Consider the following 24,063-nt stretch of genomic DNA (forward strand, 5'->3'; position numbering starts at 1 on the left):
TGTTAGTTAACACTTTTTGCCTCATGTCCATCACTTTTTTCCTAGTACAACTCTTATGGTGATCATGCAAATGCCTAGTTACATTTTTTGAATCACTTCCAAGATGCTTATTACAATAATTACATATTGCCTTCCACACCCCATTGACTTGTTGTTTTTTAAAATGTTCCCACACAACACTACAATATAAATTAAAGAGGCAAAGAAACCAGATTAAGAAATTAAGAAAAATAAATGAATGTTCTATGCCCTTGAAAGAGAAATACATAATTTGTGATCTACAAAACTAGAGCACTTGATATTCAATAAGCCTTTCTTGTTTCCTAGCAATAAACATTTTGTGACCTACAAAAGTTGAGCACTTGGTACTCAATAATCGTTCCTTGTTTTCTAAGAAGTGTTGTGATGCATAAAAACATCAAAGTTTATTTAGTAATATTGGCTGTAAGAGGGCCTTTTTTTTTTTAATTTTTTTTATGTAGTTTAAAAAAAGAAAAAACATAATCTTTTCTCTTATTTTCTTCTCTCTCTTAACTTGACAAATAATTTCTTTTCTTTTCTATTCTAGCTTGCCAAACATAGTGTAAAACTAGCTTTACTTTACTAAAACATAGCCAATTTGTAGAAACTTTCCCATTCTTCACCAAATAATTTACATTTCTGGATACTAAGATTTGAACCTATTTTAAATTTTTCTTAAACTCTACAATCAATCAGTGCTATTTCATGGATAAGTGAAATTGAATTAAATCTGGTTTCATGAACATGTGCAGGAGAATAAAACAAGGCTAGTAGTACAAGTCAAGAACAATTCTAATTGACCAAATAATTTGATAATTAGAATAAGGGTCCATCTTTTCCATGAAAACAAACCTGGACACAACCCCTGTGAAGAGCACCACCTCCAAGATACTTGTTAGCAAAATCCACTTCAAGAGTTTCACAAGATTGATCTTCTATCAAACCAGACCTGTAAACCTACAACAACAACAACAATAAGCTCTATAAATGTAAATCTACAGATTAGCTAACCAATCTTTGTTCCATATCATGATCAAGATCAAAATTCAAAGCATCCAGAAGATTAGAGAGACTCCTAATCCAACTGATTATCAATATAAAATAGATCGAAATCTGGGAAACCAGATCTATATTGTAAAAAATATAAAATAGATTCAAAGACAAAAAAAAAAAAAAACAGATTCAAAGACTCCTAATCCGGCTGAAGAAGGTTCAATATAAAATAGATTCAAAAAAAAAAAAGATCTATATATATTCAGGGACAGATCTATAAAATAGATTAAAAAAAATACAGATCTATAAAATAGATTCAAAAAAAACACAAATCCAGCTGTGAGAGAGAGAGAGAGAGATACCTAAACAGAGATGGGAGACGCGGTGGTGACGGAGGGAGGATCGTTGGTGACGGAGGGAGGATCACCGGTGACGGAGGGAGGCGCGGCGGTAACGGAGGGAAGAGAGAGGGACAGACCACTGGCGAGAGAGAGAGAGAGAGAGAGAGAGAGAGAGAGGAGCGGCGTGAGTGTGAGAGGCTTGAGTGTGTGTGTCTGTGAAACCCTAACAAAGACAAGCATATGCCTATATATATATCCAGGAACAAAAGGGTCATTTTACCTCAGGGACCATGCGGGGCGGGGCCGGGGCCGGGGTCGGGGGCGGGGGCCGAGCCGGGTCCGGTTCTGAAACACATATCCCCGTCCCCGGCCCGGATATCATCGGGGATTGATTTTTGAATACCGTCCCCGGCCCGTAGGGGATATTTTTCGGTGAATAACCGCTGAATTCGGGGTCGGGGGGTCGGGTCACCGTCGGGCCGGTTTCAGATTGCCATCCCTACTCAATATTAGTTACGTACCGTAACGTGACCATATCAGATGGAGCATTACATAAACGTAACGTGACACCTATATAAACGTAACGTAACATGTCACGTTCCGTTTCGCAAACTTACTAGGTTTTTGATTTTTTAAATTGAATGTGAAACTGTTACTTGTTCGTGTATTTTGAAATTCACATTCATATAGATATGAAATTGAATGTTACCATAGATTAAGTTTGTGAAACATAACATAGATTAAGTTTGCGAAACGTAACGTGACACCTACATAAACGTAACGTAACGTAACGTGACCATATGAGATGGGACATTACATAAACATAACGTGACATAACACTTACATAAACGTAACGTAACGTGACACCTACATAAACGTAACGTGACGCAAATAGGATCTTGTGGAATACATTCCTATCTAAATAGGACTTGAAACTCTATAAGAAAATACACAAGACTTAACATAGCATAAGTATCCGAAAAATGACTAATAAATAAGTCTCCCAAAATTATAACTAGGACAAAAGAAATGGAACTCTTTTATCTTATATGGGATTTTAAATTTTACTCTTTTTTTGGCCAACTGAAAAAATAAAATAAATTATAATATAAAATTACACCATTTGTCAATGTTTTTTTTTAACAAATAAAGTAAATAAGTTGACGTTATAGAACCAATGTGGCCCTTCGATATTTTCTTAAACTCAGTACAAGAACATATTAATTTGTGGGCCATTTTCACCGATTATCTTTGACATTGAAACCTTCAATAATTGGTGTTTCATAGAAAATCTCTAGGGTCCCAAAATTTTGATCAAGATATTTACTCAGAAAACAAAAAAAAGTAAGACTGAGATTTGAATATGTATTATGAGATTCACTCATAGATTGAATCTCGACCGTACATTGATGATTCTTGATACAATTCAGAACAATAATTCCGAGTTTATAATATAATTATTTTTATTTTTTTTATAGCTTGTAGAATGACTTCTTTTTTTTTTCTTGGACGAATTAATATAACTGTGTTTGATAACCACAAGTTACGTGAATATTTTGCATGCATCCTGTTCTAATCAATGCCTCTCAGTTTGATATCTTTTCCAAGCCCCAGCTGAGATGACTTCTTGACTCCACAACTTGAGTTTTTAAATCCTCTTTGAAATTTTTTTGAGCATCCAATGAGTATATAATATTTCATATTTCATAAGTATATATTAATATTAACTCTAAATATATATATATATATATGAAAGGGATAGTAGTTAGGTAACCGTCCTCTTACTTTTTAATGAAACTGCTGATTCTCGTAACTTGAACCCGCGTCACCAATTAACTGTTAAGAAAAATAAAAATAACAGCTTGAATTGTTCAACTTTGAATTATTCAAATGATAGAGGGATTATTTAAAAAATGCATTTTATTCCTAGAATTTCAAATAATGTATATTATAAAAAAGGAAAAATTACCAACACCCCTTAAGGTTTGACTAAAATACGGATTCTCCTGAGGTTTGAGAAATTACATTCCGTCCACTGAAATTTATATTTGCATAACAAATTACCCACTGAAGTTTATATTTACATAACATGCAAATATAATCCTTAAGAGACAGTTTGTAATTTCTCAAACTTTACGGGAGAATTTATAGGAGATAATAATTTGCCCTATAAATAATGTGTAATAAACATATCGTTAATTGTGTGCGCGCTTGTTTCATGCTTGCTTAGCAGTGACTTGCATGAGTTAAGAATGATTTCATTACAGTAATGCAACTGAAAAGAAGAGTAAAGCATACCATTCATCTATACCTCAGCTATTCATTAAGAAGAAGAAGAAAAACAAATTCAAAAATAAAAATAAAAATAAAAATAAAAACAAAAACTGTACAGTTCAAATTAATTTTGAGTGTGAACCCATCACATAAGAGTTGAATTCAAACCAAATATAATTTTTCTTCATAGCTTTTTGTGCTTGAATTCTTGATTTCTAGCATTCATACTACCTAGGTTTATCTTCCATTAAATCATGAGTATTGCCACTAAGGTCATTCGTTAACAAAGCTTTAAAATGTTATCCTTTACGACACGCATTCTCATGAAAAATATACAACAATTTCAACTTTATTAACAAGTGTCTCACAACACTAGTTAACAAAATTTTTTAATCACAAGTCAATTTTTTTCCAACAAGTTAGGCAGGCAATTCCTTTTATTTATTTATAAATTAGAACTAAGCTAACCCTCCATGCCAATTTATCTCATTACAAGGACACTCATGGTAATATATAGAATCAAAGATCTTCCATTGAAACTCTTCCTGTTTCCTCCTCCCCCTACTAAACACCCAACCTCTTAAGCCAAAAACAAATAACAATAATAATATAAATAAATAAATAAATAAATTTGGGTCAACTATTACATTTATTCGGAAATTTCAAAAGCTTGGAGAATTTTCATTACCTGTTCAAAGGATGCATGCAAATGGAAAATGACAAGATCACTTCAAAACACCCAGCATAATCCCTGTTTAAGATTAATCGAATTTACTTAATGTACACAGAAACTTAAATTTGGGCATGTAAAGTATAGGCAGCCTAGTAGATCAATCTTTTTATACAAGCTCTTCCCACTTGAGTTGATAACTGCGAGGACAGAAAATGCATCGGTGTTAGTTCCAACCCACACAAAAAGCTCGTGACATACGATTTTAAATGCTTCATCAATTACAGAAATCCTCCAATCCAACCAAATTCTGCCTTAAGAATTTATTTCACCCATGAAAATATACCAAAATACATGGAGGCAATGTGGACTCTAGTTGTACTTGACATGGACAGAGAATGCAGGAAAGATGGGAAATAACCGTTGTCTAATAAATGGAATGTACACGAGAAGGTGAACATAAAGACAACATGATTAAAGTGCCTATCCTCAAAACTATGTCAAGCGACGCTGCATTTCATAAGTCATTGGTAAAACTACTTTGATTCTGTATGATACAGCAATAAATGTTTCAGAAACCAAATTGACTGCATTTTGGATCCTATATATACACCAAAATGAACCTGATAAAATACCATAGGATGCCCAAAGACCACTTGGGTTTGGCAATTGCTTTTTAGCACCTTTGTTGTTAGCTTTTTTTTCAAATAACCACTTGGGTTTGGCAATTGCTTTTTAGCACCTTTGTTGATAATTTTTTTTTTTAATTATTTAAAAAAAAATCAATTTTTTTTGACTTTATGGTTCTACTAGACTTGTCAGACTTCAAAAGCTAAAAATATATAAATTTTTAATTTTTTTTGGATTTTTTCAAAAAAAAAAAACAAAAACAAAGATGGACATGAAAAGTGTTTTGACACTCTTTTTTTTCCTTTCAAAACCTGTCTTTTTTTTTTTAAGAAAAAAAAAAAAAACTCAGAAACATTTGCCTATCTCATGGGAAAGTGACTCCCTCATGAGAATGACATTGTGGGATGCAATAGCCACTTTCCCATGAGCTGTGCGTTGAGGATCAAAATTGAAAGATCAGAAAAGTGTATGTAACCTCTTCAAAGTGCCATTTCTGCCTGTAATGCAGCAAGCTCATCTTCCTCAGCTGTGTTCTTCTGAGGAGCTGGACGAGCAGGTACCCTGCCAGCTGGAACTTGTGCTGGAGCAGCAGGAGCAGATGTGGCAGGCTGGAGAAGCTGTTCCTCCAGCTCAGCTCCTTCCAATTCTTCAAGCTCTGCTTCTAATTCATCCTGTACATTGATTGAAGTTGTAAAACATATCATAATTTGTGAAAGAAGTTCAATCGAAGGAAACAAATTGCAAAGACATATACTTCATCAAAATCGGCTGCAGCACCAATGGGAGCTGACAATGCCTCCTGGATCTGTTTCATATTCTCGGTCTGCTCATTAATCTCGTCCATTGTTTTGTCCAGATCATCAATATTCCTGCATTATAAGATGCCGTTGGAGATACTTTAGGTCAAGGAAACTTCTTATACACATAGAAATTATATTTGCAAAAAGCGATGCATAAAACACAATGCTCCACCTCTGACCTTAAAGCAGATATGCTGAAAGATCTCTCACCTCCATCCAAGTAGAGGCAATTGGACATGTTGGAACTACGAATGCTTAACCAAAGGTTGACTTACAAAATTGGTATGTGATAGTCACAAATGCTATTTCTCTCAAAAAAAAAAAAATGACTTGCCATATGTCCATATAAAGGCATGTCCTGTGGTCTTCTGAAAATGAATACCACATACTTGGGTGGCATTAGATAATTTTGATCATTACATAAGAACGTATTTAGGATTTAAGATATCTCAAATTTCACCGTAACTAGCCATGGTTCCAAGCCCTGTAACTACATCTAAGCAACAGAAATTGATCCTAAAAATTCTATGGATGATAAAACATTAATTTGTATGGAAGACAAAACAATGGCCAAATTAAGCCATCAGCTTTCCCCTGAAGTGTCCTACAGGTAATCTGATACCAATTCATACCAATTCCTACAACAAGCTATACTTCCAAATTAAATTAAAAAATTGTCAGTTACAAAGGCAACGACAAATTAATAAAAAAAAAATGAAAAATTACCATGACACGCCTTGAGGTCTTTGACAAACAAAGGGACACCCCTAACTTTTTCAAAAATTACATTGACACCTCTGTCAGGTTGTAGGTTGATGGACATGAAACGATTCTTCTACTTTCCCTCTAAGTTAAATAAGATCAATTAGGCTAACATCCCAAGGTTTCTACCAAATACAAGGACACCCCTTAGTTGGACACTTCAGTGCATAAAATGTCGACGTCAGAGGTCAGAGGTGGAGCATTATAATGAAGAGGATCAGTTATAATGAACCCATAAGTCAGGGAATGCATATTAAAATGTAAATTTATTTTTATAAAACCTTTAATTCAATTGATGCTTAAAAATTTAAAATGTTGCATTTTATTTTAAGAACATAATTGTCTTTTCATTTTCATCTAATAAGGGTATTTTTGTCCAATTAATGATCACATACGCAATACGGTCATTTTTGGTATTTTTAGAATATTAAATTGCCTGCGTCACCATATTCCGTTAGATTTATTAGTGTTCTGTTACCATGAGGGGTGTTCTTGCATATTTTCAAGGTAAGGAGCGTTAGTGATAGGTTTGAAAATGGAGAGATTGTCCCTATATTTGTCAAAAACCTTAGGGGTGTCAATGTAATATAATCTACTGAAAGCAACATCAATGTAGCTACAAAAACAATAATCTGCAACTTACGTTGCCTTCTGCATGGCTTTCATTGCAGATGCTCCAGACCTTAAAGCATCAACAGTCTCTGTGGTAGCCTTTGCACCTTCCAGCATAATCATCTGAAATTTAAGCACAAAGTTCATCATACTCAAAGAGAGTTCCTCATGAACATTACATGAGTTGATGATACGAATGTAAAACATTGCAACAGAACCTGATCATGAATGCGCAATTGAAAATTTCCCAGCTGTTCAATTTGCTGTTCATAAAGTCTCTTCCTCTTTAAACATTGTATTGCCGCTGAACAAACAGCAACGAGGTGCAAAGTTTAATAGGAAAACAATCAAATAGCATGCTGACAGGGTTTTGTAGCGCAACTTTTTAACATTTAAGATCCAAAAACGATGTCATGCTTGTGCTTATTCATGCTTTCAGAATTGTTGATCTGTCAAGAACATCCCAAACACCAAAAGTACAGACAAGGAAGCATGAAGTTATTATTAAGTGTGATCTGTTCATGTTAATGGGTGACTAGGAACTAACATAGAAGTTCGATAGAGAGAAAAAAATAAATCAGACGCTGAATGGTTTTACCAATAAATCTATTAACATTTACGATCCAATCTAGAAAGTACCACAATGCTATGCTCCCGCTCAATCATACCTTTTCCTAATTATTGGCTATAATAAGAAAGTTCCAAATATCAAAAGAACATACGAGAAAATCAAAAAATAAATGGGGTTTTAGATATATGTTTATGTATTTTTTTTCCCTGTTCTAATAAATAAAAAACAAAACAGACACTATGATATGTTATGTGTATCCTGAGGCAATGATGCCGTTACTGTAATACATGCAAATGCACTAACTAAATGAGAAGAATATACAAGATTATAAAACCACAGCAGATAACCCAGAGACAAAAATCATAAAACTAACAATTCCACAACCAAGTGGAAAAGAACAGACATCACAAATCTTATAGTGTTAATTCCCCAACAAAATGTCAAACACAAATATGGTTCCTTCACAAATAAATATTTTAAGATTTCTAATCATACCTCTTTTGTTTTTCACTCGGCTAAATTCCTTAGCCTTTTCGACCTCCGCAGCAGCTTTCTTTATAAGTACGTTCTCCTTTTTTTCTAGCATTTCAAGTGTCTGCATATAGTGCCAAAACAATTTTTTAACCAAAGAAACAACATGCAACAAAGATGACCAAAAGCACTCTATTGGTATGAAATGAAAAATCAACTCTTTCATGGTGGAAGAAACACAATTTTTCTAGATGACATGGCATATAATAAGTAACTTAGGAAGATCTTAAACTCCTAATAAAGATTCACCTAACACTGTCATATTTCTTCAGTCATCTTCTCACATTTATTTCCAATTACTATTTATGGATCACAACTAAGTAGTAAACTCAATGTTCTGAATTCTTCTAGTATCCAAGATTCTCACTATGTGTACTTTTTTTGTGCAAGCTGTATAGACAATATGAATATGTAAAATTAGCCGTTACCGTACTTCTGAACTACGAGTAGGTGTCAAAATTGAGCCAAAGGTATCTAATGATCAAGAAAATCAATATTAAACTGGATGTTCAATTTGTCTTTGCTTCCAAAAATAGGGGGAAAAACTTTAGAGATTCCTTTCAATGAGAGAAAAACATTAAATAACTTGATTTTATATTGATTTATAATCTTCCATTTTTCGCACTTCAATGAGATTAATCGAAACTCACTTTTTGCTCTCCTGGAAGAAATTCAGCGTAGAATCTGATGGCATTGTTACGTGGTTTAAAACATAGAGCAAGTTTTACAAGTTTGCTAGCAGTAAGCATCGTCAGTATTCAAATCTAGCTCAAGCCAAGCCCAAACACACCTGAGATTGATCAGCTTAATACAAATAGCCCACAATTGGACCCAATTAAGCTCACATAAGACAATCTCACATCAACCAAAGTTTATGCACAACATTATAGTTTTGCCATAGCAATTAACAAAATTTTCATCAAGCAATCAACCAATTACATACCATAAATGAAAAATACTTCAAATAGGTTGAATCATTCATATCCGATACATATCAGACACTGACATGCGTATGATACATATCCTCAATATCATTTAATTAATAAAATGTTTTTTCTCGCACATGAATACATATACTAAATAAAATTAAAAATAATAATCTCAATTGGCGTGTGGAGGAAGGACACGATAGAGCCCATGACAAATTAAGGGGCAAATTGCATGCATTTTTTTTTCCCTTCTTTCCAATGGAGGTGCAAACTTTGAATGCACCTCATCTACTGCTGTCATGATTGCTTTTGAGCGCCTTTGAAATTGCAGTTATTATCTTATACAATAAAAATATTTTAAAAAAATTATTATTATTGATGTATCCGAGCCACATCCGTGTCTTAAATTTTTAGATTTTGACGTATGGCCGTATCACTTTCATATTGTACTCACTATTAATATATCTATATATATAGATATATATTTATGGATCTTCAAATTTTAGAAATTCCACCTGATTTTGTATGTTCTATCTACCTAATGAATAAAGAAACCAAATTTTATAGAAGAACACATGGTTACAATATCTGATGAGTAATAATTATTATACCTCGTTTAATTTGTCTATAGTTGCTAGGGCATTTGTTTCCTTCTTAGGCTTCCCGACAATTCGCGTAAACATGGTCGATTCAACTCTGAGATCTGCGCCGAAAAAATAAAAAAAATCAAATCATTCAAATCTCTGCAATCAAAAACATCAATTGATCTGTTAAAACCTACATAAATCCTTCATGAATACACGTACCAATATATGTATATATACCTGGATATTGATGTGAAGTGAAGTGAAGTGAAGTGAAGGTGTGAAGACAACGAGAAAGTCGATTCGGTGGCCTTAGAGTTTGTGATTAGAATAAGAAAGTGATGTGAATTTTGAGTAGAAGAGGTCGATCGTGCTTGAGAAGACGAAGTTGCTAATGGAGAGAAAGAGGAGTGACGGTTGGTCAGTTAAGTTATATAACAGACCAATCGTTATTGAAGATAAATTTACAGGCGGTTCATGGATCAATCGCCGAATCATCTGCACCGTGCAATTTATCCTTTTTATTGAAAAAACAAAATTTATAATACATTGGACTTTGTTTGTTTCGATGTATTTATTTTCTATCATTTGATTTTCTATTGTTGATCGGTTAAAACTGTTAGGGATTATAAAAAATATATCATGAAAATTGTCATGAAAAATTTTTCATCGTTAAATTACACATATAATAAAATATTACACATTAATTAAATGATAAAAATTCTTCATGAAACATTTCATAATATTTTTTTCATAATTCCTAATATTATTCAAATGGAAGTAAAATATTTGTTGTGTAAAATAATTTTCACTAAAAGATAAAAAATGAATTACATTCTAAAAATTCGCAAGTTAATTTTGTAAAGGTCATGGAGCCAAAAATCCAATTTTAAATTTTGTTTGGTGAGAAATTTAGAAGCTGAATTAGTTTGTTTATAAGAAGAGCAAAACACTAATAAATCTCAAATTTTAATTTGTTAAACTATTTGGTCCTGCTTTTTATTTTGTAGACTAATAAGTCCTATTTGAATGTTAAAAGCTCACTATAAGTCTTTTTTAGTTCCCTCCTTTCCAAACATCAGCAACATTAACTACACCAACAACATCATCAATAGCAACTACATCATCAAACATTAACTACATCATCAAGCATCACCAACATCATAAAACATCATCAACATTGATCAAACATTAACTACATCATCAAACATCAACTACATCACCAACATCATAAAAACATCATCAAACATCATCAACATCATAAAAACATCATCAAACATCATCAACATCATAAAAACATCATCAAACATCATCAACATCACCAACATCATAAAACATCATCAACATCATCAAACATCAACTACAACATCACCAACATCACCAACATCATAAAATATCATAAAACATCATCAAACATCAACTACATTATCAACATCACCAACATTGTGAACATCATCAAACATCAACTACATCTTCAACCTCATCAAACATCATCATACACCAATATGGGATACAATATATTGATATTTATACAATATAACAAACAAAGATACCATGTCAAATATAAAATATAAAAAACAAAGATACCATACTAAATATAAAAAGGACTAAATGGTTTACAAAAAAACACTCAGGACTAGATAGAGCAACATTTTCTAATTTGAGATTTATGAGTAATTTTTCATTATAAGAATAAGTTCAGATCAAATGACCAAAATATTCTATATATATACTAGTGGGTGTCACACACAATGCGTGTATAATTTAGATAAGTAAGTATAAAAACAAATAATAAAGAAATTAATATCATAATATGTATGTTATCTTAATGGTAATAGTGTTTTTAATGAAACTCAAGATTTTGAGTTTAAATCTTACTCACGTCTTTGAATAATTTTTTATTATTATTTTAGGTAGAAAAATTTGTCACGTGTCAGAAGAAGAAGCCACCACACTATTAGATACCCAGTCATGTGCTCACATATATAATAGTATTTTTTTATTTTAAGATAAAAAAATTTGCCACGTGACAGAAGGAGAAACCACCATACTATTAGACACAAAGTCATTTGCTCACATATATAATAGTATAGAAGATATATAATATACATTGCAAAAAAACAAAAGAATAATGTTTGGGACCCCCTTTTGGGGGTCACCCCCTCACCCCCCTTTGCCACGTGGCGGGTGGTGATTGGAGGAGCAGGAAAAAATAAAAAAAAGAAAAAGAAAATGTAACCAATGAGAGAGAGAGGGGGTCAAAGGGGGTGGGGAAAAAGGGGGATGAATCATTGTTGAAAACAAAAAAACAAAACAAAACCATTCCTCTACTCTCTCTCTCTCTCTCTCTGCATATCTCCTCTTTTTCACCACCACCGTCGCAACCACCTTCTTTCTCGGTGATTGCACATTCGCTATTTTTCGCGACTTTTTTTGACTTCGACACCACCTTTGGCTTCGATGCAACCTTCTTCGTCTTCACTGGTGCACCCTAGGGTTTCAACGGTGTGTAACAAACCTTCATTGTAGATCTGATCCTTGATCGTTGCCTTTAAATCAGTGTTCTCTATCTCTATCTCTAGATTCAGAGCTTCGATAGCACTCATTCTCCGTCCTCTGACAGCACGCAGTGGAGCTCCAGTCGCGTCTTAATCAACATATACACACACACACACTCTCTATCTCTCTCCCTCACACACACACACACACACACACACACACACACACATTCATTTTCTCTTCCTTGAGATTCATCTGCATTTCAAATCCATATCTAGGTTCCATTTTAGTTGAAACCTTAACCATAATTAGGTTTGCTTAGTGTTCTTTATTTCTCTCTATCTCTCTATGTGTTAGATCTGTTTTTATTTTTAGTTGTTAGATTATTATTGTTATTGTTGTTGTGGTAGATTTGGATACATGAATATCTCAGAACAGATCTTTATTATTTTGTTTTTGAGTTGATTGTTGTTATTGTTGATGTTGATGATGAAACTTTATAATAGAGTAGGCTTTTTTATTTTTATTTTTTTATGATGAAACTTTTCCATGGATGTGATGTCCTAAAAATTAGAAACATCAAGGAATATATTAACAAACAAATATACGGTTTTTCTAAGGTTATAAGAGAATGAAATGTTACTAACGAGTCATTTGGTTAATAACCAAGTAAGATCTTAAGAATGTTGGGGGAGTCAATATAGCCTTTGTTCTAAATCCAACCACCTTAGATAGCAAAGTTACCTTTTTGACAGATCTTGATAATATATTAACATAAGGTCTACATGAGTTGACAAAGTATAAGGATATGTTACAAATGATATATATATATATATATATATAATAATAATAATAATAATTACAAAATCATATGTTAAATACCACAAAGGATTTATCATTTACTATCTCAAAACATGTTTACAAAACTAGTTTCTAAATCTCCTAGGGTAACCATACGTCTTTAAATACTTTAGTTTTGCCTTTGACTGGTTTAATAATTTGCAATACCTAGTATGAAACGCCATGAGTTTTGAATGTCCAGTAACACATACCCTATCCTTTTTCCCAATCTAATACAGCATTACAAGTATAACAAGCCAGTAATGAAGCATAATAATCATTCAATAAACAAGGATTACAAGATTAGATGTTAGTAATTTAGAAATCCCCCAATGAGATTTCATTCTCTCAACCACAAGGATTGGACTTGGATTATTCGGTACCGTTGTCGTTCCAAGATGTAATCTTAGCTTAGAGGTGGGGTCTAGCTCTAAATCAACGGAGGAGCTACTGGGCCTCTTTAAAGAGGTCCAAAGTATTCAAAGAATACAAGGCTTCTTCGGGGTTATGGGAGTCGAACCCAATTATGCCACGAACCCCTTTTGTTGCTTTGCAGAACTTACCCCGGATGCCTACGCCGATTATATACCATGTAGTGCCAATTGAGGACCTCAAAAGAGACGGCCAAACAAGTGGGCTTGCTTACACCCAAACTGTACCTAGGGCTCGCTTATACCCTAAAACCATCGCACAAAGTCCAAATACAACCGATCCATCCTAGGGTTAAAATATAATTACTTACGCAATACCTTACTTTAAACAGGGAATATGTCCCACCAACCAATTCAATAAACACAACATTTTCTCATAATACAATTCAAGTAATCGAAACCCAATCACCACCCCAATTAGGTTTCCCACTGTGTTAAATGTTTTAAGTTAAGGTTAGAACAATTTATCGAGACAATAATTTTCATACAAGGATGAGCATCACCAAAGTACCATTGCAAGGAAATATTGTCACAATATATGTAATTGCCATACTAAAACTCAAACAAGTGACAAGAAGCACATTCATGAAATTAATAAAATGAGATCATCAACAAATATAAATTTCCAAATTAGATACACTTTAAAAATCACAATCTAAGAGACATTTCCAGATTTTTCCCAAACTTGGTCTTGCCATGGTTTGTAGATAATTTTATCTAATTTTCAGAACATTTTTCAGAAGTTTCATAATTTTCCTAGATTTTTAGTTATTTAAGAAATACTCTAGTACCGTCTAGATTTGTCGACTATTACGAAAAACGGATTTTCTCTCAAATAGCTCACTCTTTTTTGATAAAATCCTTTTTCCATGAAAGATAACACTTAAAGGAAGGTTTTGACATAAAAATGAATTTAAGGATATTTTTCTACATTTTTTTGGAATTTTTGCAAGATGACTGAAAAACTGATTCTTTGAGCAAAAAGCTTGAAATAAGGGAAAAAGTAAGAAAATAGGGTAATCATGGATAATTTTTCACTTCTATTGTGATACATACATGATAAATAATATATATTAAACTCAAAAATTGGAATTGAAGGTGTGCCTTTAGAAATTATGAGAGATCGGTGTAGAAAAAGTTAATTTTGTACCGATTAAGAGAAAACACAAGTAAGAGTGGAACATGACTCAATTCTTTTCATTTTTAACACAAGTACACCATTAAAGCTCATTTGGAATAATATTTAGAACCTCTAAGAACATGTATTTAAAAAAGGAAAGGAAAATAAAAGAGAAGGTTGTGTTGTGGCTTACTTGAAACTTTGTGAAGAGTTGCACAAAATTTTCTCTTTTTTTTCTCTTGAAACAAAATTTTCTCTCCAGTTTTCTTTTTCTTTCTCCTCTTCAAAACAACAAAATGAGGGGACATTTATAGAATTCTAAACCACCTAAAACACATGGCTAGCCATGTTGTATGTGATTTGAGGGAATTTTTCAATTAGTTTAGTGCATAAATTCATATATCTATGTATGAAGATATTTTGTGTACAAAATCTATGTTTAAGAAAAGGTGCAAGTATGTATATATACAATGGTATTAACTTGAGGTCAATTTGTGATTCAAGTCAAATGTGAGGACTAAGACCTTAATTTATAAATTGAAACATTTAATTAAGTGTAGTATTTAATTGAATTAGGATTTCTATTTCAAGTGTAGAATTAATTAAATTAGTGATAGGAAAAATAATTCGGTTTGGGTTCTCATTTTTTAATTAAAAAATGATCAATCGAACTAACCTTACGAAAATTGGAAATCTAGGGCTTTGAGTGATTATTCTATAATTAGGGGGTTAATTAATTATTATTAGAGTATTAGAAATTATTCCTAAGTTATTGAGATCAATTAGGATTCGCATAGTTTCAATCGGGACGTATTCTCGATTCTAGGGTTAAAATTGAATTTAAATAAGAAATTGAGGGTCTTTATATAAATAATTCAAAAGTAAGGGTCTAAAAGAAATTACAAAAATTCGGGGCCTCACAATGGATAAGTGGAAAAAAGATCAGATTTGATTTAATTTCTTTTTACTTTCTTATTCTTCTTGTGGATATGTGGATCTTATTTTTTTTCTCTAAATATCAAATGAATCATCACTCTATTGTTGGTAATACATGAGTGAATCATTATTTTGTGAAATGGTTTCATACTGTGGATGGATATGAGATTCTTTTCTTGAATGTTGTGAAAAATGAGCCACACTTTTTTCTTGTGTTTGTAAACCTAAATGAACAGATAACAAAATATGTTTAAAATTTGAATAGATAAAAAAATTAAATAGATAAAAAAGACTAAACAGATAAAAAATTGAATAGATAGTTTTAAACATATAAGTGAAAAAATTGAATAGATAATAAAATTTGAACATATATTTGAACAGATAAGGGTAAAAATTTAAACAGATAGGAAAATTTTTTGAACAGATAGTCAATGAAAGTCAACAGATAAAAAAATCAACAGATAAATTAAGGGGTAAAATTAGAAACAAAATGTCCTTCAAAACTAATAAAATAATTTTTCACCAAACTATTTTACAAATAGTAGACCTTTCATTAACAAAAAAAAAAATTCATTAAATTTAATGCCTTAAATACTCTCCAAATTAATTTATCACCAATATACTCTCTTTTTTTTTTTTGTGGCGTTTTGAAAATTCCAAAATGATAAGGGTTTCTCAAGGTCAACCCTTCAAAAGCCCGACAAGAGTGAAGAAGGCAGATAGATCGCGAAACATTAGTCGTTGCTGTATTAGCTAGTCATTAACAATTGTTTTCTGACTACATGGCATTTCCTTATGCTTTATATTGATCTAGGGTTCATATTCTATCTCATTATTTTTATTTTATTTGAAGTAAATACACAACATGTGACTACAAATTATGAAATTGTTTATAAACAAAAAAAAAAAAAATCTTATTTAAAGGCACAATTAAAAAAATTCATAATCTAAAATAGTAAGGCCTATAAATAAAATAAACTCATATAGTTTTAATTATAAGAAGGAAAGAGAAAAATAAATTTTACAAAAAACAATTTACAATATAAAAAATGTTAGTATTTAAATATAAGAAAGGCTCTTAATTACAATTTGACTTTAAGCTTCATTGATGATGGTAGTAGTCCCAGCACTAGCTTTGTACATATTTGAATTATTTACCTTAACCTCAATTTGTTTATCTTTTTATAACAATTTCAACCGAATTTTAATTGAATCCTTAATTAGCCTAATATAAATGGTTTAATTTTTTTAATACTTCTTCTGTCCCAAAATAATAATTATACTTTTTGTGTTGTTAATAAATTTAAAAGAAAGGTAAAATATAAAATTCATACTATTTTAGTCTTTAATTTTTGAAAATAGACTAATATTTTGGAATAATGAAAAATGAACTAATATTTTGAGACGGAGATGGTACACACCCCTTAAGATCTCATTAGTCATAATTAAAATAATGTCATAAACAAAGAAGAAAAATGATTATAACTAAAATAAATAAATAAATAATTAAGGTGTATATGTTACACCCCTTTCAAGATGTGTATATAATAGAATTTTCTAATATTTATAAAATTGAATAATAAATTATTTAAATTTAATTGAAAATCTTAACTGATTTTAATTACTCCACTATTTAAAATTAACTTACTTACATGAGTATTTTGTAAGATTTTATTTTATTTATTTAAAAAAAAAAAAAAACACACACACACGCACACACAAAAACTATTTAAACATGCACATGCACATGCACATGCACATGCAGCTAATCCCATTCAATGTACTCCCGAAAATAATCCAAAATAAAACGTCCCAACAAACAAGCCTCCCGGTCTATCTCTATCTGTTGCATTCTCATTCTCACACATTACAACGCATCCGATTACGTTTCCAACCCCACATCTCTCTCCAATCTTTGTTCATTCTTTCCATACATACTTTTCAATTCTTCTAGAATCTATCAATCAATTGTATCAATATTTAATTACACATCATATTGTTTATCTGTAATTTTGGTTTCTGTTCCAGATCCAACCATGGATTTCATGAAAGTTATCGATCAAACAGTCCGCGAAATGTGAGTTTCATTTCATCCCCTTCTCTTTCATGTCATCAATGCTTGCTCTTCATTTCGTTATCACTATATATTTATGTATATGTACATATGTTGGGGTTGCAGAAAGAGGGAGGTGAATTTGAAAGTCTTGAAAATTCCTGAGATCGAACAAAAGGTAAAACTTCCATTATAATCTTAATTTTTGAATCGTTATATGCTTCCCATTTCAGAAATATTTATGAATATATATATGCATATTCATATAGGTAGATTGTGTAACATTCAAATTGAATTTGTACAAGTTTTTTGCATTTTTTATGATCATGTGAAGCAGATGGATAGTTATTAGGTTAGATTTAATCACCCAGCATATATTGCTAGTAGATTTTTCTCCTGTGAGACTTTTCATTTAATTCTAAAGCTGCTTATTGATCATTCTAAAGCATATATAGGGTATACAAAATCATGACAAATCTTTTGTATATTATATATACTAGAAGTGGTGGACACACGTGATGGCATATGTGTGCGTATCATTATTTATTTTCAAAGAAGTGAGATTGTAAAATGTAGGATTGAATTCAAAATTCAAAATTTGAAACATTTTATGAATCTTAAAAGACCAACAATCATGAGATATAAAAATAAAATAAAATAAATTTATAATTGCCCATGTAACTGGCCGGGGGAAAAAAATATAAAACTGAATGTAGGCCATAAATAACAATTATTGAGGGTATTTTGGAAAATCTAAAATATGAGACATAAACATCAACTCTGGCCTTTACTTTATAATAATATAGATAGATAGATAGATAGATATAGATTTCTTAAGAAAACTCATTTGTGATACCGCTGTTTTTATGAATGATTTAACATTAATACAGGTCTTGGATGCAACAGATGATGAACCTTGGGGTCCTCATGGTACTGCATTGGCAGAGATAGCACAGGCCACAAAAAAATTGTACTTTCAAAATTTTGTATTTATTTCATTATTGAAAACTCGTATTCCTTTGCCACTGTCATTTTGTTGAAAGAAAAATAATTTAATTTTCCTTCACATAGTTGACCTTTTGAGATATCTTCCAGCTCTGAATGTCAGATGGTGATGAATGTTCTCTGGACAAGATTAAGTGAAACTGGAAAGAATTGGCGCTATGTCTACAAGGTAGTACTTTAATTATTTTTCACATAATTTATCCTTAACAGTGTGATAATCCAAAAATAACTTTCTTCGCCTGTATAGCTTTTTGGCTTTTTATTCCTGAAAGATTGTGAAATCATTTATGTACCAGGCATTGACTGTTGTAGAGTATTTGGTGGCCAATGGATCTGAACGTGCGGTTGATGAAATAATAGAACACACTTATCAAATCTCGGTATGTGTTATTTTATATTTTGCTTTATCTTCCAATCCAATTTATCATACTGATTGAAGGCGGTTTGAATTTTCTGTTACATTCTCTTTGGCAATACTTTTCTTCCACCAATTATTGAAGTCTCTAGCGAGCTTTGAGTATCTTGAGCCAAGTAGGAAGGATATGGGGATCAATGTGAGGAAGAAGGCTGAAAAAATTGTCTCTCTTTTGAATGATAAAGATAAAATACAAGAAGTTAGAAATAAAGCTGCTGCAAACCGGGATAAGTAAGTACATGCATCATGAACTCACACTGTATGCATTTACTTCAGCTTCTCTGAATTTTGTTGTGGGTTTGTTCTTGTGCCACTGTTGCTAGGTTCTTTGGACTTTCATCCTCTGGAATAACATACAAGTCAGGTTCATCCTCATTTAGTGGCAGCAACTTTCAGAGTAGTGATCGGTATGGAGGTTTTAGTAGTAAAAGAGAGAGCGATGAATATAAAGGAAATTATAAGGACAAGGATCGATTTGGTGAAAAAAAGTTTGACCAGAGTACTTCTACCAAGCCAAATCGAGGGGTTACCAATGAGAATCAAGGAAGCACCCCAAAGAAGGGGTCTACACGCCATGGCAGGTTTGTGTGTTCAATGAAGTTGCTTGTTTTAGTTTGCAAAGAGATCGTATTTTGTGTGTGATACTACCACACTTGTTGAGTAGACAAGGCAGTAGTAGCAGATTGAATGTTAAAACTCCAACCTATTGAATGGTCAGGCATTTGACTTTACAATCGTTGTCCCTAATAAGAAGGCAATACCCAGTATTTCTCACAAATATCAGGAAAAAATTTGTTGTATAAGTATAAAATAGACCCGTGTTATCTTTAAGTTGGGGAAAAATTAGGTAAGTCATCTAGTGGCTGCAAGCTTTACATGGTTGTACCTCGTACTGCTTCTTATGTGTTTGTTTATGGAAGAGATTCATCTTGTTGGTGCTTTTGTTTGGAGTCTAGATTCTGTCATAATCTAATCATCCCATGCCTACGAAAGAGGAAGCAATGCTGTATTTTTGTTATTTTTATGTTATTGGGATAAGTGGATTGATGTTCATCAATGTGGAAGAATTGTAAAATTTATAGGAAGTTGCTTTAATATTTGTTCCATTTGTCCATTCTGTCTGCACCGTGATTACAAAAGTCTCTACTTGATGCAGATTTAAATCTGTGATTGACAAACATAGGATTGGTCTTCTACTTTGATGTTATCCAATCATACTAGGCTAATCTATGGTGTTGAAATTTAGTAGGTCTATTGATGGTCAATTATCATTGACAGAGGCAGAAGCAGATATGCCTTCCTGAACAGTTTTAGTTATATTGCTAATCTTGAGAATGTTTGTCCTCCAGCAAGAGACAAGATACTTCAGCATCTGGTGGATCAAGGTCAGCAACAGTTATTAATGACTCTGATAAGCATTCTTCAGTTCCCACACAAAGCTCTAGTGCACCTTCAAATAATTATGATGATGACTTTGATGATTTTGATCCGCGAGGAATATCCAGTGCGAGTAAGTGTTCTTAAATAGGACCTTTAAATATATTTCTCCTTATGTGACTCATAATTGGGGAAAGAACAAAAAGCATTGTGTTGCACTTGCACACGTTCTAAATACTTTGTAATATTGTTTGGCGAATGTTGTGCATCCTCTTCAAGCATACGTTATTTCAGAACTTTGTTGGTAAGAATTACTCCTCGATAGACAAAAGCCCTGCATAAATAAAACTCTTATTCTTAGCCTTTATCCAAGCATGTTGTTTCATAACTCTGTTAGTGAGAATTGCTCCTAATAAATTTCCTACATAAATAAAACATTAAATCCTATCCTTGTCAAACTCCTCTGTTTCCCATCAACATGCCTATGAATAAACTGAACAAAACCTCACATGCAAATTTTTTGCCCAGTGAGTTCTTGAATCCATGAACTCTATTTACAATAACCAAACCAAACCAAGCCTTGTAATCCTAATCTATTGGGATCAGCTACATGAATCATTTTCCACCATTTTGCTATATGCTCAATTAAATTAAATAAGTATCTGTATTTTTTATACTAGAATATAGTTTTTAATAAATTTTGATCCTTGTCCCAGAGTTGATCTACCCGCTGCAATAAATCCAAACTGATACTATGATGTTGCAACTCTTAAGAGATGCTGAATACTCCCACAATTCGGTTTGCATCAACTTAATACCTCAATTGTTGTTGCAATTTGGGGATATCTTCTTTATTTATATATATAGTTACTAACATACTTTCAAATTTGAAGGCACAAGTCTCCATGTGTTAAAATTGCTTTTCCTGAAGATGTGGTAACTTGGGGCCAATAAGAATCGAATGCCAGTGGTTGAATCCCACTGACTACTACTAGAATATTGAAACTGCATAAACTACAATGTAAAGAACTACTGCTCTGTAGCACACACTCATATATCTTTGCCGTTTGACAGAATCTGCTGCTGGGGACTCTAACCAAGTGGATCTGTTTGGGCAAAGTTTGGCTGGTGACCTCATTAATGCTCCAGCATCTGTTCCCAAAGAAATGTGTACTGTGAATGGCAATTCTTCAGAGGTTGATCTGTTTGCCGATGCAGCTTTTGTATCAGCACCACCCCATGTAGAAGCAGGGGCAACTTCTGAGACTCAGGTCAGGTTGTTTGATTTAAATTCTCAAAATGCAGTTAGATATGTTGATGCAGCTCTTGTATGCTATTTGACTCTGGATTTGTCTCTTTCCTTTACCTCACATTTCACTAGAGATATATTCCTCATAGAATTCTTTTCTAGAAAAATGTTTTACAGGAAAATTTTACTTTTCTAAGATTTTCCAATTGTTTAATGTAACCTGAAAACTTTTGCAGACTATGATCTATTTGTTACATTGTTTAGATGAATTAAGTGGCAATATCCACGACTGGAATCTATAATCCAAATTTCTTCCCTTATTTTTTTAGTTAAAACAAACGGAGGCTGTGTGTAATTGGAAAACAAAGTTTAGGTTTGCTGGTATATGCATAGGCAGCCCGATAAGCTCCTCTTTGGGGCTGAGCAGGCAGGCAAGGCAGAAAGAGGGTGAATTAAGTCCATAGAGGACCTGAAGGCACAAAGCGAGAGCTGATTCACAGATGGCAGTAGTAATAAGGAAGTATTTCAAAATTCTGGAGGAAAGATTGGTTTTTCAGTTTCCTAGATGTTTGTCTCTCTTTTTTTTTCTCCTTTCTTTTTCCTATTATGAGTAATTTTTTAGATGAACTTTTTCACCTATTTCTAGGTATCTCATTATAATAATTCAGAAAGCTACAATTCACAAGCAAATTCGTAGTTTTGCAAACTTCTGAGTAGGAAGTGTGGAAAATATGCTTGTAACTAGGGCCGGTGAGCCTTTCTTCGTCTGGTCGGGGCTGTAGACACTTTTTTCCTTTTCTTCTTTTTTTGTAAATAAAATTTTAGTTACAAAAAATCCCTTAAAAGGGGATGCAACCCTGTACACTCTAAGCATAATGAAAGCTTCGAGATATGAATAAAACAAAACGAAATTGGCTATATATTTACCGGGACACACAATTCTCCCATATAACACCAAGGGTTAGTTATTTCTGCATTTGCAGCTAAATTCATTTTTGGTGTTAGTAACTAATCACATTTTGACCATTTGTGCAGACCAAGGTTGATCTGTTTGCCTCTCAACCTGCCTCATCTTCTGCAGTTTCTTCATCAATTGACTTTTTTGCTGCTCCTGACCCAATTGCACTACCGGAGAAAAATTCTTCAAAATCTGACATGATGAATACTAATGCTGCTGATCCCTTTGCTATAGTTTCTCTGAACAATTTTGATGGATCTGATATTTTTGGCACATTCACTTCTAAAACTGATTCAGTATCTACAGAGGCCAAGGAGAAACCTAATGGAAGCCATAACAACTTGAATGAAAAGTCTTCAGCCGAGTCTGAGCCTCCACCCAAGAAGGATCCTTTCCAAGTGAAATCTGGAATATGGGCAGATTCTCTGAGCCGTGGACTGATTGATCTTAATATAGCTGCTCGTAAGTTGCTTTTCAAACTAAATAGCTTCCCTTTGTGTAGATCTGTTTGCAAGAGTCTTGAATTGTATTTAACTGCTTCTTCACGTTCTTACATCCAAAATATTGCTTCTAAAAGTATTCTCTTGTGAATTAAACATGTTTAGATTTCTCAAAGTAGGGAACAACCGACATCTGTGTTTACTATTGCAAGAGTTTCTTAGTGCATAAAAACATGGTTTTCCTTAAGTTGTTTTGATTGTCTTATAATTGAATCCTACTTGCAGCCAATAAGGTATCTCTTGCAGACGTTGGCATCGTAGGCCTGAGTGATGGCTCGGATGAGAGGGAGAAGGTACCCCCAACTTCATTTTACATGGGGAGAGCCATGGGTACCGGGTCCGGTCTTGGTGCATCTGGGTTTACATCATCATCGGGAAATGTAGGAGATGACATGTTCTCAACCATCGGCAGCCAACAATATCAATTTGATAGCTTCAAAAAATAATATTCCTTTATCAATTCTTTTTCATCGTATTGAGTGTTTGGCTCAAAATCTGAAGAGCATTCGAGAATTGGTGTGTCTATATTATTATACATCATAATGATTTGGTGATAAGATAACTTGTCAATAGCTACTAATTATTAATATTATTATTATATTTTGACTTTAACTGTTGAATCTCTTTATATTAATTTACTTATAAAGACAAAAGGGATCACAAAGGAACAAAATTCTCTATAGATAGTGATGCAAGATGATGGTTGTGCTTGTTTTGTGCTAGAGAGAGGCAGCTAGTTGTGCCATTCAGAGTCATGACTCTATCATCACTCAAATTTATGAGCTAAATATGTAATCTTCTAGCCGCCGCGATACAGCCTAATCTTTTCAAATCTTCTTTGGTTGGGCAACAAAAGTAAACAAAGCCAAGTGCTTTAATTTTGTTAGGGTAAATTACACTTTATACTCTGTACTTTATATTAAATTTCACTTTAATCCTTATACATGAATTTATGATAGTCA

General features: G+C 32.7%; 2 protein-coding genes across 7 annotated transcripts; one reads left to right on the top strand and one right to left on the bottom strand.

The window, feature by feature from the left end:
• Positions 1-4,209: 4,209 nt before the first annotated feature.
• On the bottom strand, positions 4,210-10,232 carry LOC114262727 (vacuolar protein sorting-associated protein 32 homolog 2). 6 transcript variants are annotated; one of them, XM_028203097.2, is made up of 9 exons: positions 9,959-10,202; positions 8,856-9,837; positions 8,455-8,595; positions 8,170-8,269; positions 7,322-7,407; positions 7,135-7,226; positions 5,684-5,798; positions 5,405-5,600; positions 4,210-4,499 (listed from the first exon to the last, which is right to left on the bottom strand). In XM_028203097.2, the coding sequence occupies exons 4-8, from the start codon at positions 8,258-8,260 to the stop codon at positions 5,409-5,411; spliced, it is 576 nt and encodes a 191-aa protein (XP_028058898.2). In that variant the 5' UTR covers positions 8,261-8,269; positions 8,455-8,595; positions 8,856-9,837; positions 9,959-10,202; the 3' UTR covers positions 4,210-4,499; positions 5,405-5,408. The 6 variants fall into 6 exon arrangements, with proteins under 6 accessions (XP_028058898.2, XP_028058895.2, XP_028058896.2 ...); XM_028203094.2 differs by lacking the exon at positions 8,455-8,595 and having other exon boundaries at positions 9,746-9,837; positions 9,959-10,232; XM_028203095.2 differs by lacking the exon at positions 8,455-8,595 and having other exon boundaries at positions 9,746-9,877; positions 9,959-10,214.
• Positions 10,233-17,363: 7,131 nt separating this feature from the next.
• LOC114262746 (clathrin interactor EPSIN 1) lies at positions 17,364-23,713 on the top strand. Its single transcript, XM_028203131.2, has 11 exons — positions 17,364-17,621; positions 17,724-17,775; positions 18,488-18,567; positions 18,693-18,771; positions 18,899-18,982; positions 19,103-19,248; positions 19,341-19,598; positions 20,367-20,527; positions 21,469-21,665; positions 22,679-23,063; positions 23,327-23,713. Exons 1-11 carry the CDS (start codon positions 17,581-17,583, stop codon positions 23,545-23,547), a joined length of 1,704 nt encoding a protein of 567 aa, XP_028058932.2. The 5' UTR covers positions 17,364-17,580; the 3' UTR covers positions 23,548-23,713.
• Positions 23,714-24,063: the final 350 nt, after the last annotated feature.

Source organism: Camellia sinensis, chromosome 13 (assembly GCF_055761805.1).
Source record: "Camellia sinensis isolate YWXY chromosome 13, ASM5576180v1, whole genome shotgun sequence".
NCBI classification, from domain to species: domain Eukaryota; kingdom Viridiplantae; phylum Streptophyta; class Magnoliopsida; order Ericales; family Theaceae; genus Camellia; species Camellia sinensis.

What these genes read in the sequence shown, in the direction of transcription:
- LOC114262727 (XM_082901733.1), bottom strand. Translation starts at nt 8,954, where the DNA reads ATGCTTACTGCTAGCAAACTTGTAAAACTTGCTCTATGTTTTAAACCA. An exon ending in TTCTTCCAGGAGAGCAAAAA is followed by an intron (nt 8,270 to 8,855) that starts GTGAGTTTCGAT and finishes CACTATATGCAG; the next exon opens with ACACTTGAAATGCTAGAAAA. An exon ending in CCGAGTGAAAAACAAAAGAG is followed by an intron (nt 7,408 to 8,169) that starts GTATGATTAGAA and finishes CTGTTTGTTCAG; the next exon opens with CGGCAATACAATGTTTAAAG.
- LOC114262746 (XM_028203131.2), top strand. Translation starts at nt 17,581, where the DNA reads ATGGATTTCATGAAAGTTATCGATCAAACAGTCCGCGAAAT. An exon ending in GGGCAACTTCTGAGACTCAG is followed by an intron (nt 21,666 to 22,678) that starts GTCAGGTTGTTT and finishes CCATTTGTGCAG; the next exon opens with ACCAAGGTTGATCTGTTTGC. An exon ending in TGATCTTAATATAGCTGCTC is followed by an intron (nt 23,064 to 23,326) that starts GTAAGTTGCTTT and finishes TCCTACTTGCAG; the next exon opens with CCAATAAGGTATCTCTTGCA.